The 21,097-nt window shown below is 39.6% G+C and overlaps 1 protein-coding gene across 1 annotated transcript; it reads left to right on the forward strand.

Annotated features, from left to right (window-relative positions):
- Nucleotides 1–9,919: 9,919 nt before the first annotated feature.
- MANSC4 (MANSC domain containing 4) lies at nucleotides 9,920–17,092 on the forward strand. Its single transcript, XM_039500768.1, has 3 exons — nucleotides 9,920–10,208; nucleotides 15,598–15,732; nucleotides 16,066–17,092. The coding sequence occupies exons 1-3, from the start codon at nucleotides 9,980–9,982 to the stop codon at nucleotides 16,743–16,745; spliced, it is 1,044 nt and encodes a 347-aa protein (XP_039356702.1). The 5' UTR covers nucleotides 9,920–9,979; the 3' UTR covers nucleotides 16,746–17,092.
- The last annotated feature ends 4,005 nt before the right edge of the window (nucleotides 17,093–21,097 follow it).

The following is a 21,097-nucleotide window of genomic DNA, read 5'->3' on the forward strand; positions in this document are numbered from 1 at the left end:
CTAAAGGGATGGCCCAGCTTCCCAAGGGGGCAATTTAAAGGTCCTTGGGCTCAAACCCCTGCAGAGAGCCCCAGGCCCTTTAAATTGCCACCAGAGCCCCACTGCTGGAGCCCTGGGGTAGGGCTGCAGGGCTCTGGGGGCTATTTAAAAAGTCTGGGGCTCCTGCTGCTTCTACCTCCTTGGCCCTTTAAATAGCTGCCAGAGACCTGCTGCTTCCCCAAGGCTCCAGCAACTATTTAAAGGACCAGGGTGGTAGAAGCAGGGGAGCCATGGGCCCTTTAAATAGCCCCCAGAGCCCAGGGGGTGGGATCCAGGGTTATTTAAAGGGCTGGGGCTCCAGCTGCCTCTGCTGCCCTGGTCCTTTAAATAGCTGCCAGAGACCTGCTGCTGCTTCTTCCTCAGTAGAAACAGGGGAGCCTGGTCCTTTAAATAGCCCTGGAGCCCCCCACTACTCCACTTTGTCCTTTCCAAAAACTTTCCTAATCCAAAGTATTGCAATAGAATTAAAGGCATGCCCCTATTTTTCCTCCCCAAATGTCTCATTAGTCAGTCAGTACCTATTATGCCTCTGGCATTTAAGGCAGTGACAAGCTCCTCCACTCCTGCCTGTTTCTTTCAGTGGTTCCTTAGCTATTCCCCAGGTTTTTCAGCTTAGCCTCCACAGTTCTTCATGTTGTTTTCAGATGACTTTGTTTTTGCTTGTCTCATCTTATTGCTATTCTGGTGATGGAATCAGTTTCCATCTGAAGCACGTGGCCAATCCATCTCCAGCACCTCCTGGTAATGATGGTGCTCATATCTTCTTGGCTGCACAGTGTGAATAGGTCTTGGTTTGATATTGTTCTGGGCGAAAAGATACAGAGAATTTTTCTGATGCAGGTAGTATGGAATGAATACAATTTAGACATGTCATACTTTGTCATTCCCTGGCATTCTGCACTATAAAGTAGTGTTGGAAGTACGCAGCTCTGATAGAGCCTGAGTTTGGTTTTGGTGTTGTATTTTGATGATTTCCGGACTGTATTTAAGCTCTTGAAGGTGTTCCTGGCTTTATTAAGTCTGTTCCGGATATCCTGGTTTGTTCCACCGTCCTGGCTGTTGGTGCTGCCCAAGTATGGGAATGTCTCAGTAGTAGTATTTATGTATTGTCAGGTAATCTGCAAAGTGGCTCTTTGCTCCAGTCATATACCACGGTGGCTGTGATATCATCAGCAAAGTGCACAGCGAGACTTACCAGAGACCAGGAACTGGTGATCTTTGACTTCAGGGGACCTGACAAAGCAAAACAACCCCAAAGTCTATTTAAAATCTCTTGAGCACTGAATGCCTCACAGTTCCCACCTACTCTTGCTAGTTGAGCCATCAGTTAAAAAACAAACAGGTCACATTCACTGCTGCAAGGAAGGATGGTTCTTGTTTGGTTTGTTATTGCCTTTAAAAAAAAATCCACAGACAAACAATCCAATGTTGTAAATTACCCCAGGGTTTCAATAGAACATAGTAGCAGAGGTGCTTGTTTGTCTCCATCTTATATCATCAGTCATTGTCCTTGCTCAAAGCTACAAGTGAGTAGGAGCTAGCTGCAAGAATAGACTAAAATCACACATTTAGAATAAAAGTCACAAGATTTTGCTTGGAATAGAAAATACATTGTGAGCTCAGCAAAATTCTTTCCTCTTTCCCTCTTCTAATACTCCAACAGACTTAGAGATTTAAATCACCTATAGCAAATGCTCAAAATCTGAACATAAAGCTTAAACAAAAATATTCATAGTAGTATTTGCATTTTGATTTTCATGTTCTGTTGCACCAGACGGTACTTTACCAGGTGAAGTGGGAGGGAATCTGCAACATGTGCTTTCACTTTGATTTTGCTTACATGGGGGTTCTAAAATTGCTAACATTTCTCCCACCAACTTTCCTTTCCTTTCCCATGCATGCTCTGTTTACATAGGGAAAATTTATGTGTACTTAACAGGTTTACAAGAGTCAGTTTTCAAAGCCATATTGGGTAAACCAATTGTGTCAGTTCTGCTGGTGAAGGAAAACTCCCCCATCCCCCGCCCCAGGCTCTCTCAAGTAATTGAATAGTCCCATACACAATGGCAACCAAACATTAGCCTAAACCATTTCAGAACATGGCAAATTACAATGTGGAGGGCCTTGCAACAGTGACCCTCCAAAACACCTCTTGAAGTCAATGGGAGCTGCAGGTGCTCAGCACTTCAGAGAAATCATGCCCCAAGGAAATAGGAGTTCATTGGCATGCTGGTTCTTGGGGTACCCAGTACTGAGAGTCACCTTGCTACCTACTGCCCCCAGCATGAAATTCCCTGGTTTAGTATTGTGCAAGGCTAAACAATTAAGCCTTGCACTGCATCACCAGCTAAAAAGGGTAGAGTGACAACTGCCCCCTGCCCAAATGGGCCATCACAGAGAGACATGATCCTCTGGTGACTAATTTTTACCCTATGTCCTTAAAGTATGCTTTGAATATAAATAAATTTTTCCTTAAATATTATACCTCTCACAATGATTATGAATCTTGACAAGTTACAGGCTTTCTGTAGTTACCTTACACGTTACTATTTATGGCTAAATACCCTGTATGACATGTGCTTGGTGTAGTGAGTTTGTCAGGTCTGAGGTAAGAATTGTTTGCAAAGAACAGGGGACCCTTTCCCAAGGGGTATCTGCATCACAACTGTATTTTAATAGTAGTATGCAGCTGTTTGACAGCTGCTGCCTTGGCCAACATGCCGAGGACTGAATCAGAGACCTCTAGAGCTAAAAACATCAGTCTCTACAGCTTAAGCTAAAGAGACAGACTATATAGCTGAGAACGGTAACATATTGACAACCTCTGTGGACTGGGTACGGAGGGGGACATGTAACACATACTGTGATGAGTGGATACATACTTCATCTGGGAACCCAAAGGCAGAGGAAGTTTGTCCCAAGCATCTGAAGCCCATGCTGCTTTGAATCCCAGACAAGCCCTCACTCAGGGGCCAGGTCAGCTATCACCTTGGCTAACAGCAGGCCCTGAACCAGGGCTCTCCGGCACTGAAAACATAAGCCTCTACAGCGTGAGTTGAAGAGTCAGTCTCTGTAGCTGGGGGCTGTAACAAACTCACACCTCCTCTTTGGAATGAGCACAGAGGGGGACACACCACACCCACTGATGAGGGGGTTACAAGTGGCAGCTTGAGGACTCACGTGAGATCAAGGCTCTACTGTGCTAGATGCTGGACAAGCACATAGTAAGAGATGGTCTAAAGGGCTTAAAATCTAAACAGACATGACATACAAAGGGTGTGAAGGAAAAGTATAATTATTCCCATTTTTCAGATGAGGAGCTGAGGCACAAAAGAGACTACGCGACTTACCCAAGATCATGCATTGAATCTGTGGCAGAGCAGGAAAATGAACCCAGATCTCCTGGGTAGCAATCCAGCGCCCTAACCACAAGGGAAAATTGACATTTTTTTATTTATTTAAATAAACCTTGGATCTTGGCAATCTGAACACAACAGCACTGTGCTACTACGTGTGAACTAGAAAGTGAATTACTATAAACAGAACGTAAATCTTGCCAGTCTAATATCACTGCCTAAGGTAAAGGCAATGTAACAAATAAACAAGCAACACACACGGGTAAAAGTAAATTAGATTTTAAAAGTTCTTTTGATGTTAATAATCTAAGATGTGAGCAGAACTAGGTGAGAGAGAATTTTAAATACATACAATTTTCACAGTGTCTCCACCATAAAAAGTTAGAGCTACATTCTTTCCTAGTATAATTCTACTGCCAGTAATTCCTAGGGAGGAATTAGACCCAGTGATTTAAAGTCTGTTGGAAATGATGAGTCAAATGCTGCCCCTGCTTAGCATTTTGCTTGTCATATGATACAAAACAGGCATTTCTGGAACACAGGATGCACACTTCAGTATTTCAGCCTTAAAAAGATCAGAATTGCACAAGGCCATGTCTTTTCTGAGAGATGCTGATTGGAGCAGATTTTATTTCAACTACAGGCTTTATGGTTCTTGAAGGATGGGCTGCTAAACAAGGATAATCCCCTCCTCAAATTCCCAGCCAAACAAAGCGCTTCTTACAGAGTTCTCTAAACATTATGTTATTCAAAAAACACATTTTTAAGCAGTCGGTTACATTTCATTCCCATTATTTTCAGCTTATTTTATCTGCCTTTTGATGGGCCATTTAATATGTTCTTTGGCCTGCAATGAAATTTGTTGTATAGCACATGCTTGAAAAGAATGCGACAGGGAAGACAAACACATTGACTTTCTTATTTGTTACCAAGCACTTGACCCTGTCTTCGCTTCATTCTTTATTTGTACTTATTAGTGTTCTCAGGTGGCTGTTTCTGAAGGCAAAACCATGCTAACTGTTCTTGTCTTGGTAGGTATTCTCCATGGATCATGAGAACATTCAGTCACTGGAGAGTAGAAAGGAAGGATGTGTGCTTGAATCATGGCCTTGACTCTCAATCTGTGGCATATATTATGCAAAAGACTCCAGTTTGTGACTGATTCAGGTGAAAAGTGTTTCCTAACAAATCCTGAATTGGGATCAGGCAGGTAGAGTACTGTCTCTGTCTGCTCCTGCATAGGGAATCACAGGTTAGTAGGCACTTTGGTTTAGTGGCAATCACAGATACATCCCAGGCTGGGCTGGAGTTCTCTTGCTTGGTCTATACGTCTGTCTAGACTAGGATAAATGGTGTGGTTTAAAAACAGGATGGTTAACGCATTTTAAAGTCTTGGTGCAGACAGGGCAAGTTGTGTTTCAGCACATGATAACTGGAGAAGGGGGTCATTCAGTAAACCATCTGTACTGTGTGCAACTTTCTGAGGAATGTGGTTGCAGGTTTTGTGATGAAAGTTCTAGGTTCTGCTACAAACTCCAGTGCATTAATTAGTAGATTTGCTAAAGTTCGTGCCCCCATACAATGAATTTAGGCTCAGTTTAAAGTGAATCTAGACAGATTTACAATTTCACATGTGAAGCTGGCTATGCGTCGTTTTAACACAAAACCAGTTAAGACTCGATGGGCTTTGACTTCAAGGTTTGTCAGGGTTCATTTGACTCTCAAACTCAGAGAGACTCTCAGGGTGTGCAAACCTCCCCTCCTCCCTCCCACAGTTGGAACAATGCTGAAGGAAAGGTTCACAGGAAACCCCATAAACAGAAACTTCAGCATTTCTGAATTCTAATAGTAATTCTACTATTTAGCTGAGATGTGTCTGAACAAAAACCCTGGAGTCCAGGGGCGGCTCCAGGCACCAGCGCGCCAAGCCCATGCCTGGGGCGGCAAGCCGCGGGGAGCGGCCTGACGGTCGCCGTGAGGGTGGCAGTCAGGCTACCTTCAGTGGCATGTCTGTGGGAGGTCCGCCAGTCCCGCGGCTTTGGTGGTGGGGACGCCGAAGGTGCAGGACCAGCGGACCTCCCACAGGCATGCCGCCGAAAGTCACCTGCCTTCCTGCCGTGTTTGTGGTGGCAAAATACATAGAGGTAGCCGTGTTAGTCTGGATCTGTAAAAGCAGCAAAGAGTCCTGTGGCACCTTATAGACTAACAGATGTATTGGAGCATGAGCTTTCGTCTGTTAGTCTATAAGGTGCCACAGGACTCTTTGCTGCTGGAGTCTGATCACCCCAAACCTTGAGGAAGTTTGAATCCAGTTCCAAGATTTGTGACTGAATAGTCTCTGTATGCTGGGCCGAACCCAAACCTGTGTGTACTAACACCTTCACAGAAAGCTAGGTTAAAACATTTTCAGCTGAAGAGTTTTCCATCGATAGATGGAGTTTCATCAAAATGTTTCACAGGAATGTGTCGATTTCAATTACATTTTTAATGGGAAAAAGTCTAAATGGTTCATTTAGATAAGGTAAAATGTTTTGTTTCAACCTTCTGGTTTTGATTCATTAAGTTTTGACTTTTATAATATATTAAATATAGAACAAAGCATTTCAACGTTATTGAAAAAATACATTTCACACATTGTCAATTAAATTTTATTTATACAATTAAAAATTATTGAAAAAAACCGATTCAGCTGTCCTGAATTTAAATTATTTTGGAACTTTTGTTTCAATGGAAGCTTTGAAAGGTTAGCTTTTTATTCCAATTCAGAACAACAACAAAACAAACAAAAAACTCAAACCCACTAAAAAATCAGCAAAGGTAGATTTTGCTGTGAAATTGAAATTCCAGTTTTTGACTAGCTCTTCCTCCAAACTTTGAGGAAGTTTAGTTCTGAGCTTTATAACTTGGGCTCCTACCTACTATTTAAGGTCATAGTTAACTCACTTCAACGCTAATATATATTTCAGCTCCATAAACTTACAGAAGACCTAGCAACAAATTAAGTGTCAATGTCACTGTTGCACTAAGGAAAAGCAAAGACAAACACATTCCAGAACAATGAGATATGCAAAAACTTTTAACACAGATCCTGCAAGCAGACCACTGGGCCATTGTCTTCCCCAGGGCTCCAGATGGCTATAAGGGTCTATCCGCACAGACCTGATTGTAGGATTGAGGTAATTACTTTTTTATTCTCATCTGCAAATGCATTCTTATTTCACACATTTCAATCCCCTCTCCAATACTTACATACAATTGATGCCAGAACACCACACTTTAGATTCAAACAAACAGCTACATCAGCATGTGGAACTCTAATAGTAGCAAAGAAGTTTATTTTCCATTTTTGCTTGGGTTTGGCATAAAAAGAGTTAATGCATGAGAGCCATCTTCTCTAGGAAGCTCTTGGGTTGTGCCATTATCCCTGCATGCAGGTAGAAAATTCAGGTAGCGATTTCCATTTATAACAGGTATTGCTACAAAGAACATTCTCCCCCTTTGTTGTTGCTATGTTTACAAATCTCTCTGCACAGCAGGATTATAGAGGACCATAATCTCAAAGAAAATAAACAATTGCCAATTTGTTTCCTAAGAGTAAATCTTAGAAGAAAGATCTATGAAATACTGTTGAAGACAGGAGGATCGGATCTGACACTGACCAGGCTCTCTTTGCTCACAGAAAACAGCCCTACATCCCTCCCGCTAGAGCACATGGAACAACCAGACTTTCTGCAGGTAAGACACTGATATCTGCTTCTTGTGAGATTTTGGGGATATCCATATTCATTTATCATTTAAAAATCTATTCATGCATTTCCCCATAGCAGAGTCATTATTAAATGATGCAAAAAGTGGTAACAAAACTGCAATTTAATAGGCAAGTAAAGTGTTTGATTTGTTGGGAATTGTCCAGAGTAGCTTTAGATACTTTGGATGGTAAAATCCATTTACATTTCTTTAAAGAAAAAAAAAAGGTGAGGATTCCTTGCAGCTATTCTTGCTTTATTTATCCAGAATGGGGGAGGAGAGTGGAATTAAAATTAATGCAAAGGAAAATGGATGCTATTACAGTAGCCTGAAAGGAGCATACTACAGAAATGCAGAAAAAGTATACAAAAGTAATGAGATGAAAAGACTGTGGCAACACCCATACTTTAGCAGGCTGAAAAGGTATTGAAAGTGCACATTGAAATTGAATATTTATATGCAGAAAGCTACTTGTTGTTACACATGTGGGACGCAATGTGGCAAACACTTATTATTCTCATGAGTAGTCTGCTTTGGAACTGTGCTCTGTATAGCATTTAGTTACAGGCTGAACAAAAGTGATAGTACTTTAGCATTTGTCACCTTATTGAAAATGCGATGCATGAAAATTAGTCATTGCCAGGTCTGAGTGACACTTCAACCTCCAGACATGTTTCGACCCCAACCCTGAACCCTGTGATGTACAGAGCCACAGTGAAGCCAAAGAGGCTCTGATTGGTTACTGGACTCCGTCCACACAGAAGGAGTTATAGGATTGGGGCCTTAGCTACTAATTCCTTTTATGAAAAGTGTAAAAAATGGTTGATTGTACATCAACTGCTGTGCAGCGCAGCAAATGTATAAGAGAAGAAAGTACAGCAGAGTTGAAGTAGTAGAACAAGGGTTTCTGCACGTCTATTTACTGTTACTATAACTGTGATGGGCCTAATTCTGACTCCCTTCCTGATGTGGAGAATACCTTATTCTACAAATAACCCTATTTATTTCAATTGAGAGTAAGGTTCTGTTCATTGTAATGAGGGAAGAATATGAATAATTTGTTTTGAACCCAGTTCATCCCACTTGCTGCATTCTTCCTCAAATGGTTCATTTCCCTTCATGGAGAAAACAGCAGTGGGGAAAAAAATAGGACTCAATAATTGTACATGCCAGTCCTATAAAACAAAACAGGCTCAAAATTCACAATAAAATGCTGGAGGGAATGCCATGGTAGCGGGACATTCTCCACTTCTGGAATTGTCCAAAATCAAGAGACATCTGGCTAAAACTGGAAAATTGTTGCAAGTGTTATTTCAGATTATATACTCCCAATACTGAGTGTTACATGGGGTTAGGTAAATGATTAGGTTAGAATGTACAAAAAATTGAGCACACACAGATATCTGTTTGGAATCCTTGTGACTGTAGCTAATAAAGGTATTCAGTAATTATGGCTCCCGTCCTGCCATTGGATTCATGTGCTAAGCCCCGTTAACTTTAAAGGAGCTCTGTACAGACATAAGAGTGCACCTGCACTGACCTACTTGCAAGATCAAGGCCTGATGTTGCAAAGAATACTCAACATCAATATGTAGTTCACAAGAAAAATTCAATTATGTGCATATAACTTTGATGTTTTTAGGTGCAACCAGAGGAATTTTCTTGGTGCTATCTTTGCTGAAAAATTGCATCCTCTTATAATATACATATTAATAGAAAATTATTGCTTTTCTACTAATATCCTTCAAATCTGCACATACAGTCCACTGATTATAAACTAACTGGTGTACTGTAACATCTCTAAGCTTTTTAACAGGGCTGTCTCTGTCTCTGTCTCTGTCTCTGTCTCTCTCACACACACACATACACACACACAAAGGAGGAAATCATGGAGCAGAGCAGATGTTTAAAAAGCAGGGGTTAATGTTTGCAGAGCAGGTACATGAAGAACTGCACCGACTCCAGCTGCTCCCTGTTACAATGTGAGCATGTATAATGTCAGACCTTCTACAAGATCAAGCATAAGCAAAAAAATCCTTACAAACTGAATTCTTAGTCTTGTAGAGATGGAAAAGACCAATTAACTATTCAGTCCATCAGGATTCACTCTCCTTCAGTCATTGCCAATTGTTACTGGATCTAAACAAATAAAATAAAATGCTTTTTGAAGAAATGAAGGGGGTGAGAACTTCCCATATTTGGTTGCTATGCAGCAAAAGTAACTTAGATACGTAATCCGTAGCTAATAAGGAAAGAAAATATATATGTGGCCACCAATTCATTCAAAAAGTATCAGGAGACTAAACCAATCCCTTTCTTCTATGCTAAGTGTAACAATGAACCTGAACCAGGTGGGAGACCTCTCTGCTCTCAAATGACTGGAATATTTGCTTTTTCCAGAGAGAGAACTGGAGTGATTCTGCTAGGATCACCATTATTCTGTATTTATTCACACATTAAAGCTGTCTGGAGTAGTTTGGTTTAACAGGACAAGCAAGGCTGACTCAGGATCACGTGGTCCAACTTTCTGAATGATTAAAGGCAGAGTGTATCTGGGGTGCAGAAGAACAGAAATTCATGAAAGAGACATTAAGAATTTCAACAGTCTCCCAGGGACTCATCTTGAGAGAAAAGAAAAAAAACAACAAAAAAAACCTACAACATGTAAGTCAGAAAATGGCTTAGTCAAGCAGGATCATGGGAACAGCTTAAAAGAAACTAGTTCCTTTTCCTGGCAGTGTTGCCACTTCTCAAGAGATTCTCTCTCAAAATGTTGGCTAGTCCCCAGTGCTTCAGGCTGGAGAACAGGCGCTTACTAAGCTGATCACATTGAGGAGATGTTTCTGTTGGTGGCAGTAGCAGAAGTGCTGTTTGTTCTGGGTTTGGTGTGGAAGTCAGATTCTCTTTGTTCACCCACTACTTTTTACAAAAACTGCTGGATCCGACGCTTCCCAGGTCTTCTGATTGATCTGGAGGAATCTCAGAAGAGGGGAGCCCAGGTGCTGAAGATTTACACAGAAGTCACAGCCGAGCAGTGCAGCCGGACCTGCTGCCTTCTGAAGAATGGTAAGTGTTTATTATCTGCTTCTGTGTATAGCCTATACAGTCTATATTAAAAATATGTATTACCACACATGAAGGAAGTTAATTTTAGGCTGTTTATACATCATTTAATCATTATTCCAAACAGTAAGAATGCAAAAATTTGGCTATATTTTCAGGATAGAAAGCAAGGACACATCTAAACTATTTCCTTCCTATCTCCCACCTTTATCCTTATAGAAGTGAACTTGGCTACTTGAACTCTTTGGAAGAGCAAACTAGAATGCTGACATTCTTAGATAAGACTAAGAGTAGGATCTGTCTCTCCTGAACAATGGAGGAATGATATGTATTTATTTAAAGGTTAATGAAATGGAGGAACTCTAGATTTCCACTACAACACTAGTTTCTTGGGAACAACGTGCCAACAACACTACTGTTTAAGTAAAGGAGACCCACAACGTCCTTGGGAGTGATTCTGTCACCAGGAATCAGGCTGACAAGACCATTACTCTCTAAGTAGTACTACTGATTTCAATAGGACTACACTCCAAAGTAAGTTACTACTAAACCTAAGTAGGGATGGCAGAATCAGGCCTTCATTTGAAGTAAGTTACCAAGACTGTAAACTCCTTGGGGCCGGGACCATCTTTTTTGTTCTGTGTTTATAGAGCACCTAGAACAATGGGGACCTGGTTCTGACATTTTACAAATTATGAAACAGACTGAGAGCTGTTATTTGACTTGCCAAAGATATATAAAAAGACAATATTAGAGGTGGAATTAGAACTCAGGAGCTTCTGATTCTTAGCCTCAAACCACATGATGACTGCACTGCTTCTCTGTACAATTGCAGAAAGCTAAAGATTCGGTTAGGGTTTCTGCATTTGGCATTAATAGGGCAGGATGCTTTGTTAGGATATTAGCCTTGAACAGGATCAAAGCAGATACTGGAAAAATTGCATAGCAATAGTAAATGCAAAGCCTTCTAGTTTAACTTTTGAGGATATTTTGGATGATTTACTGGGGGTAGGCACCTGTGAGGAAAATTAAGTGCCTGCATCATAAATTGAGAGGGTTTGGATATCAACAAGGGGCATTTTGGGAGGAGTTGATTTGCTTACAATACAATGATTAAATAGTTTGATATAAATGTAGGAAGATTTTATCCCAGATTAAAAAAACATTCTGTATACTTTGCTTGCATTTTGTATGTCTTACCCAAGAAATTTCCACTAAAAGACATAAAATTTGAACTAGATTTCTGAGGAAGATTGGCAATGGCACATGGAACATTACAACACAGTCACAGGTTCAAATATGGTTCTGTTATGTTATAAACAAGAGTTTATCTATTGATGGCATTTCAATTAACTGTCTGAAATAAGATTAAAAAACACTCTAGTTCCCAGTAGACAGATCCACCACCAAAACGACCATTACGAACAACCATTACAATTGGCAATCTCATCAAACAGGCAAGGACTGAATGGAAATGGAGGTTCAAAAACAAAAATACCTTTGGTCCATTCAAAACAGAGTTTTATGGACATTGGCAAAAGTGGCACAGGGAAATGTACTCCCTCATTGCCATGCTGTATGAACTTGCTTTTGTTTCCAGGACTCTCAAAAACAGTAGGTTTAACAAGCATTAAAATTACAAGATGAAAAAGTTAAAATAATTAGAACAAGCTAACTCTCTGAGGTAAGGAAAAACATTACTATAGCATGGTCTTGCAATATTTGTTGTTTCCCTACCAAAGAATCCTCATCCTTACCAAGAATTATGATTGGGGCAAATTAATTAGTAAGCCCATTCAAACCAGCTTCACTTACTTTAAGCATAAAACAAACAAACATATTAAAGGGTATCTAGACTCTAATATTCATTCTTTTCAAATGAACAGACTTCTTTTTGTGACCTTCAATGAAAGAATGTAGTGAAATTTGCACATGCTGAGTAATGCGTAAAAACAATGGTGCTTTTAAAAGAAAATTTTGAGATAAAAACAGATGCCTACATTGGGTCCTGAAAATCTTCGATACATAAGAAGTGTGAAAGTAAGATTTTGGGGACTAGGTCCTTGCTTTGAAATAAAATGTCCATTTAGCACTCCTATTTGCAGGTATTTTGTGTTCTTAAATAAGACATACTTTAACCAGGAAAACTGCAGAGTATTTGATGCATAATAGTGCTAAAAGAAACAAGACATGCTATCATCACAGGCCATATTAGTGCTCTTAATAATGTACACCTGCCTCTGAGGGTAAGGATACATATTGCTTCTGTAATTAGTGAAAACTGAGGAGTACAGTTGTATCTGAGGTAAAATTATCAACATGAACAAAAATATAAAGCTTCTAGTTTTCAAACAATGACTCTATACAAAGTTTGTACTCCTAGATTATTAGAATTTGTATAGTACTCTAGGATCCCTGAATGAAAGATACCGTGTAACTGCAAATATGTTTTCAAGCGTGCATTGGTTCCAGCTTCCCAAAATACCCCTGGCAATTCACTTTACCTCTATATACCTTATCTTTCAGTCTTGAACTTCTATTGAGCATAAACTGCCAAGCATATTGTACATTAACTCCTGTGATGTGGATTACTAATGTCCACTAGTGATCAAATATTGTATTAGCCATTATTCTACAACAAATATTTGAAAAGCCATTTTCATGATGTTTGCTTACTATTTATTAAAACTGAAAGAGAAAATGGAAATGCTTATTAGTGCTGAGAGCAGTTTTCTGTGTAGTCAGTTTTACAAATGGTCAGTGAATCTTGTTGTTTTACACATGGAGAAAACCGTTTTCTATACATGACCCAAAATGATGTCTAGAGCACTCAGGGAATGGATGAAAATATTTATAGAGTGACTGAAGATGGCTATGTAACACTGTGATATTTATGCACCAGGTCTGGTATGTGTTTGAGTCTTATTTAAAGACTGGGACAAAACAGAGTCAGAATTTTCTATGAAGCCTGTAGGATTATCCTTCTGTCCTTCACACAGAATGTTTTCTGTTATTTTCAGAATGACAGTGTTTATACTTCCTTGCACTTGTCTTTTATTAAAGAACAAATGTATGCTAACCACAAGCTTTCATCAGTCTGATAACTCATTGGAGGCTGATGACAGTTGACTAGAATTAGATATAGACTATGAAGAATGACCTCAGACAAGGAAAACTTGCTAATTATTTTCTGTTTTTGAGACCTGATCATACCTCCCTTTGACAGAATTTTCATTAGCATTTTAAAGATACTCATCTGTTGTTTATTGATTTTTCTGTGTTGGTTCCAACTGGGCAAAGAAAGTTTTGGTTTAAAACCCAAAGTCTGGTCTATTTTTGCTGTACCATGTTGTTTGTAATTAATTCATTCATTCAGAAAGCTGGTGTTTTTAGGTTTATCATAGACAAATCAAGTACATATCCTGAAACTCAGAAATACTTATTTTTTAAAAAATATCACCTCTTTTACTGCACTAACTTTGCTTGTCTATATTGATGAGCCTATTTCCAAGTAGTATTTTGATTGTGTTATTCTGATGTAGTATGTAGGCTACTAAATGAAAAAAAATTATAAAATAACCAGAGAAAAGATTAAAAGGCTGGTTTTGGTATATTTCAACAACAAATATCTTCCTCTTTTTCCACTGTTGATAACTGAAAATGCTTTGTGAGAGTGTAAATACATGGGGAGGAGAGGAGCTGTGATTTTTCCATGATTATCCATGGAAATGGTATTCACAAAATTGTTCCAAAAGCTAGTTCCCTGTTGGACAAAGCACTGGGGTGATTGTTGATATAAACATCACAATAATGTAATACATGTATTACATGCTGTTTGTTTCTGAATTATTCTGTATGGATTCAGTATAATGTTAAAGATTTTTGTTCTTGCTGTACAGGATATACCTGCACTGTAATTAAAATCAAATTCTTTTACATCAAAAACTACCGAATCATTCCAGAAATGTTTTTGTATCAAGTGCTCAGCTCTATTGCTGCACGTGTTCCAAGCAGAGCTATGCTGACACATACCATAAGCATGTAATCTGGAAAGCACACTACAAAAACAAATGGTCCAATTCAAATTCAAAAATATGGTCAGCATTTTCTCATATGCTCTGCTAACAGCCAGAATTAGTAGGAAAAGAGACCCCTTTTAATTTTTAATTTCAGTCATAGCTTCTTTGCTATAGACTCTGGCCCCATTCCTGGGCCCTGAATGCAAGTAGCCCTGTTTAGCTCAGTTTAGTTTAGTTTGTGGCAGGGGAAGAGGAGATGAGGTAAAGAAACTATGATGATGATAACAAAAGCTAACAGTAATCTTACTGATGGTACCCAAAGAGTAAATCAATGCAGTGAAGGAGAATTAGCTTTGGACAAGATGTTTTGCTTTTGAACTATAAGATAGTCTCACAGGAAATCCTGCCAGTGTTCTGAACTGCACCTGACTAATTTAATGGAAAGTATTTTAGCATTAGTATTAGACAAGCATGTGGGGCAAAATTTTCAGAAGTGCCTAAATGACTTAAAAGCCTAAGTTTCATTTTCAAAAGCGGCTTTGGTACTTAGAAGCCCAAGTCTCAAGGCAATGGGATTTGTGCTGCTAAGACATCTAAGTACTTTTTATTATTTTATCCATGGACTTTTTTTTTTTGGCTGATAGATCTGAAATCCAAAGATAGTATATCAGACCTGGAGTTGTATAGACTTAACAGGTACACACTTATTGTTTCCTCCACCCTCCCCCAAAAATACAATATTGCACTGTCAAAAAACCAAAAGATGATGGCTGGTTTAGGGCATTGTTAAGGGGGTAGGCCTCGTGCTTGAATGCAGTCCACCTCAGGAGTGACCAGAAGGAATTGCTATCTGACAGCTTTTTAATAACGTGTGTGAAATGAGTAGGTGGTCTCAGACCAGTTCCTAATGGACAGTCATCCATGTCACAACAGCTACCATCTCAAAGTCACCCCTGCTGGCAGCTTTAGAGGTCCAGAACCATCTCATCCGTAGAGGTGGACAGTCCAGATCAAGGTTGAGACGCAATGGAAGGAGCTGTGTGGAGAAGCTTGTAATACCACTGGACTGTGGCACTGGACCACTGGACTGTGACTATTGTTCTGTGAACCAAGAGAATGATCTGCAATGCAAATAACTTAGTTTTTTCTCTGCCCGCTTGCCCAGTTGTAAAATGAGAATTAAAAATTCTTATCGTATTTACCACACAGGGTGCTGTGAGGCTTAATGAAAGTTTGTAAAATGTTCTGGTTTAAAAGTGCTGTGTAACTGGCCATTATTAGAACTCGTTTGATGTTAAGCAATAGAAATGAAAGGCAATGTGCCTGGGTCATCATGTCCACACAAACTCTGTTTTACTCTTTTCTCATTATAGTTTCCTGTAACCTGGCAGTTTTCTACTTTGAAACTATCCATGAGAACATGAATTGCCTGCACATTTATTGTCCAGCCTTGGAAAGCTGCATATTGAGGGCTAGAACCAATGTCCTTTTGTACAACATCACAACAGGTAACAAGGTATTATGCACACACAGGCTAAAGCAGGCCAGAGTTGGGGTAATTGACTATCATGTCGGTTCAGTCATTATGTTAAGATGAGGGGTGGACATCACCTTATTTCATTTGAAGCACAGGTACACACGGTAAAAGTGTCTTGGGGGCTTTTTCTTTGTCTACAGCAGTTATAAACTAACTTGTAAATTGCATTTACTTACATGTATGTATATATTTTATTTCCTCCCTTTCATTCAACATTTGAAAGATGAACTGAAAATGCACCAGTGTTGCTATGCTTTACATTTTCAGATGTGTATTTAATGTCTTTTTTCCCCTTCTTTAACAGGGATTGATCCGGATCTTCTTGTCTTTGAAAAATTGTCTTATAAGGATCCAAATACCCGTTCCTCTTTTAACAAATGGGAAAGGCAAAACAACTCCAGGACCGCTGATTCGGGAAAATGCCGACACAATAATGTCACACTGAGGTCTCTTCTACTCCAGTATCCACCTTCTACCACGAGCCAGGGCTTGGTAGCAAATGGTAGCCATAGCCACAATGCAAGTGGCTTGATCCCAAATACCAAACCAACCACACGTTCATGGGCAAGGTCTCTACCCTTGGATGACCATTTTGCTAAGGAGACGGATTTGACTTCAGAAAGTACAGGTTTGACATCTAATACAGACAAAAAGGTGTCTGTATCCACTAAGATGTTATCTCCTGTGCCCAGTCCTGCTCGCCTAAACATCAGTCAGCAGCACTTCAATGAAACCAAAGGATTCAGTGGCAGGAACTACACTTCAGATAACGAGGGTCAAAGACCTGCTTGGGTGGCAGTGGACACAGGTGCCTGGTTTGTCCCTTTGGTGCTTTGCTCTTCTTTCATCTTCCTTTGCTGTTGTACTGTTCTTCTGGCAGCTGGGCGCTGCAGAAAGAGGAGAGGTCACTACAAGCCAGTGCAGAGAGGAGAGGGAGGGTCCAGGCAGTACATAAAATATACTCTTGTAAAGGAGAGTTTGTAATAGCAGATACTGAAAAAGTAATAAGGAGCTAAATAACCTTCATCACTCATGTTGGTGGAGAAAGAGGCAGCAGCCGTATTTAGTGAAATACCTCTCTCAGCTTATTTCTTGGGGGTTTCCCTTTGGAGATTTTGAACTATTTTTTGGCAGATGTCTCGGCAGCTTTTGATAACAGTGTCGACTAAACATCCTGTTATAATTCTCTTTTTACTACCCACTGATCCAAAGAGATATAGGGCCAAATTCTAGTCACAGCTACATGCTCACAACTTCCACTGAACTCAGAGGTATTTCTACATACCTTTGTTTCTCATTTGATCAAGAGTAAAGCTAGAATCCTTTCCTAACCTCTCTGTAGAGACAATGGGCTTGATTCTCCGCTTCCTCTGTGTGTACTCTTTTCCCTGTCTTACTTTGTATAACGTAAAGCAAATGTAAAATGCAACCATATCAGAAAAGCAGCATTTTACACTTACTTTGCCTAAGTTTTTATGGAAACAAAAGGTGCAAGGTTATGGAGGAACAGACCTAGTTACTTTTAGATCATTAATATCCTGAACAACATCCATACGTTTAAAACAGTGGAAATTTAGAGTTTGAAAACACACAGTTATCTGCTTAACCATCCAGGACAGGATTGTTCCTACTGTGTTTTTTAAATTATTCTGGTGATGGGACTTCCCCAATCAATAATTTAGGTCTTATTATTAGGAAATATACTTTAATATTTAGCCTATATTTTCCTTTGCCTGTTGCAGCATTCTCAATGGCCAATTCTCTTCTAGGCATCTCTAGCACCATGCTCTCTGCCCCCCCCTCCCATCCTAGATGCCAACCCTTCTTTCACCTCCTCCCAAGCCAATAGCCCTCCAAGTTGGTAATGCTCTCCTGTATCCTACAAATGTCAAACACCCCAAAGTCCCTCCTTCCCCACAAGAAAATTGACTGAGTCTCTTGAATAGCAAAACACACATTTAACTCTTAATCGTCTCTGGGCTACTGTTTCCATTAAAAGGGCCTCTACTTCTGTTCTCAGAGTAAATCTCAGAGGTTGGATCTTTTGCCTTTCCTCTGGCGAAATGAGGATGAGATGTTTTAGCCAGACATTTGTCATTTTCCATGAAACACTGCCCTCTTGCACCACCTCATACACGTTTCTTGTCCTTATCTGTGTGACCGGGGTCCCAGTGCGGGCCAGCTGTGGTCACTCAAATAGGGTGAACTGCATAGAATGGGGCAGACAATCCCCCCAAAGCTGGTGGATATTCCAGTACTTAGGTTTACCAAGCCAGCATAAAACAGCTTCTTTATTACCTCACTGGTTACTCAGAAGTCCAAAAAACACAGTTCCCTTAAGCAGGGGTTCCAAAACTTGGTTCACAGCTTGTTTAGGGTAAGCCCCTGGCAGGCCATGAGATGCTTTGTTTACCTGAGCATCTGCAGATACGGCCGCTCGCAGCTCCCAGTGGCTGCGGTTCACCGTTCCCGGCCAATGGGAGCTGCGGGCAGACGTACCTGCGGACACTCAGGTAAACAAAGCATCTCATGGCCTGCCAGGGGTTTACCCTGAACAAGCCACGAACCAAGTTTGGGAACCCCTGCCTTAAAGTGATCCAGCCTGAGGCCTCCATCCAGATACCCAAATCAAATATATGATGAAATAAGATGTTCAGAAATAAAAGAAATGGTTCTACCAATCCCAAAGGATTGGACACATTACCTCCCAGGTTAATGAATGTTTCAGATCTTACCCAAATGCACGCTACATCCAATTCTTATTAAATAAACTAAAATTTATTACAAAACAAAAGAGAGAGTAGGGTTAAAAGATCAATATACAGTCCAAGTTCAGTTCATTGAGGTTCAGATTCATAGCAGAGATGGTGAGCTTTAGTTGCAAAGAGTTTTTTCAGATATAGGTTATAGTCCAATGTCCAAATATATTCAGGGCGTACCAGCATAACTGGGACCTTAGTCTTACGACTCAAACTTCCCCCGATCAAGCTTAAGCAGAACTAAGATGACAGAATCAGGACCCAAGGATCTTTTATACAATTTCATGTCCTCTTTGACAAGTTGGGAGTTCCTCTGGGAACAAAAGGTAATTAGGATGACTTGGAAGGAGGTCATCACTGGTACTTAGCTATACGAATTAACATAAGGCAATTTGCTTGTTCTTCCACCATTCACAGATTATTTGCTATAATTTCAAAGAGAGATGAATACAGAGATATCCTGTGTTTACAATTCATTTAAATGCTAGGATGTTCTCTAAATTATCAGAACACACCATAGACAAGGACTGTTGATTACCTTGTGACACTACTCATACATATGTAAATACACAAAAACACAAACATTATCTCCTCACATGTCTTTTGAGGGTTATTTATTTTGCAGGATTGATTTATTTAACCCTTTCTAGCCATGCGTCATAATCTGCAAAGCCCTTCACAATTTAGCCCCATTCCCACTCTCCCTCCTCAAGCTATTACCCCCTGCTTCACTTTGCCAGTAAGGCCATCCTCAATTCTCTTCCCGCTTCTTTCACAAGTGCCCTTGTGCTTTCTCCCAGGCTGCCTCCTTCAAGTCTATCCTCAAACTCACATGCTCTGTATGAATGCTGAGAAATACAATCTTATAATGGCTAGGCAGGTGGCAAACTGTAATTACTGCTCATGATTGGCTAAGATTATTTGTGTTACTCCATGTCATCCACCCTGGCCCACTTGTTCTTCTCATCTACCCTGTTTATGTCACATCTTTTGGACTGTGAGCTGTTTGAAGAAGAGACAGTTACTATGTTTGGATAGCATATAGCACAATGGGGCTCTGAAATTGTAGGCCTTTAGAAACTTCCATGATACAAATTACAAATAAAAAGAATACTTCCTGTTCTGCACTATACACTCTATTCCTGTGGTTTTCAACCTTTTTTCATTTGTGGATCCCTAAAACATTTCAAATGGAGGTGCGGACCCCTTTGGAATCTTAGACATAGTTTTCAGATCCCCCGGGGTCTGCTGACAACAGGTTTAAAACCACTGCTCTATTCATTGGAATGGCCCTTCAATTCCTAATGTATTTTTAAACCAAGTTACTAGATCAGCAGGGTAGTAAGCTGCCACCTTACCTTACCCAAGAAGTTTGGTTAATGAACTTAGGCAAAGCAAATACATTTTCAACAGTAACCTGGATTGTTCATCTTTTAAACTGGTTGATGATTCAGAGTTCATCAATTTCTTTACTTTCTGTCAGAAGTAACTTGACCAGCTCTCTTGAACAAAGAGGTGTAAAAAGACACATTGGTTGAATTTGTGTTGTTGTATTAAAATCATTTTCTTAAAGTAAAGTTTCTGTTCACTATATTTGTGTAAAACTATCTTAAAATGGGTAAGATACACTGACTAAAGTTTAATGAGCTGATGAGGGTTCAATGCCACTTGTCTATGTCATTACAGGAGAAGAGGTCAGCGTGAAAGACTTTAAACCTATATTTTAGCTGAATATGAATTACTACTAGAATTTAGGAAACTGGGCTATAACAAGCTTGTAAAGGCCTCTGGTTATGTATATAAGCCTATGTGCACGTATACTACAAAACAGATTAACATTAGGATAAAGATATCTAGAAGTACTATTTTGGAGGGAGAAGAGATTAAATCAGATGAAATAATGCAACAGAAATTTCATCTTTTTTTTTTATTCAGCTAACCCTAACCTATTTATATTTTTAGAATTAAGTTTTGAGGCTTGTTCTGGTTTTACTGATAAATTGGTAAGATCTCCAAAGGAGTTAAAATATCAACATCCATGCCTACCTTAAACAAAATGACATCAATAATTGCACCCTCACTGCCCCTCCTCCAGCTACCTCTCAGATAAAAATGGAACAACAAATCCTGGTTCTGCACGATGTACTTTTGAATTAAAGATGAAGGTGCAGGTAATCAGTTTCATTTAACAAAAGATAGGTTTCTAGCAAGTTATGGTGATTCCTCTCTGATGGGCAACATTTACATGCTCTGACTTCATATGCTATTACATTACACATAACAGCATAACTATAACTACATACATTAAATGAATGAACTGATCAGCCACATCCCCACAAATCAAACAGTTGTGGGTTGGGGTTTTTTTTTAACCACCAAAACCATTAACTAGGACTTTTCATCCTCTGAGCTCTTTACTAAACACATTAGTAAGCCAGAGTCTGATGTCTGTTTATATAAAGAACAAACTTAAAAAAATAAGGGAAAAACTCCTAAATTTAATCACACAAAAGCAGCATTAAAAGCCCTCTTTTGTATGCAAGATGAAAAGGAAATATCAGTAACATGTTTAAAAAA

Source organism: Mauremys reevesii, linkage group 1, assembly GCF_016161935.1.
Source record: "Mauremys reevesii isolate NIE-2019 linkage group 1, ASM1616193v1, whole genome shotgun sequence".
Taxonomy (NCBI): Eukaryota; Metazoa; Chordata; order Testudines; family Geoemydidae; genus Mauremys; species Mauremys reevesii.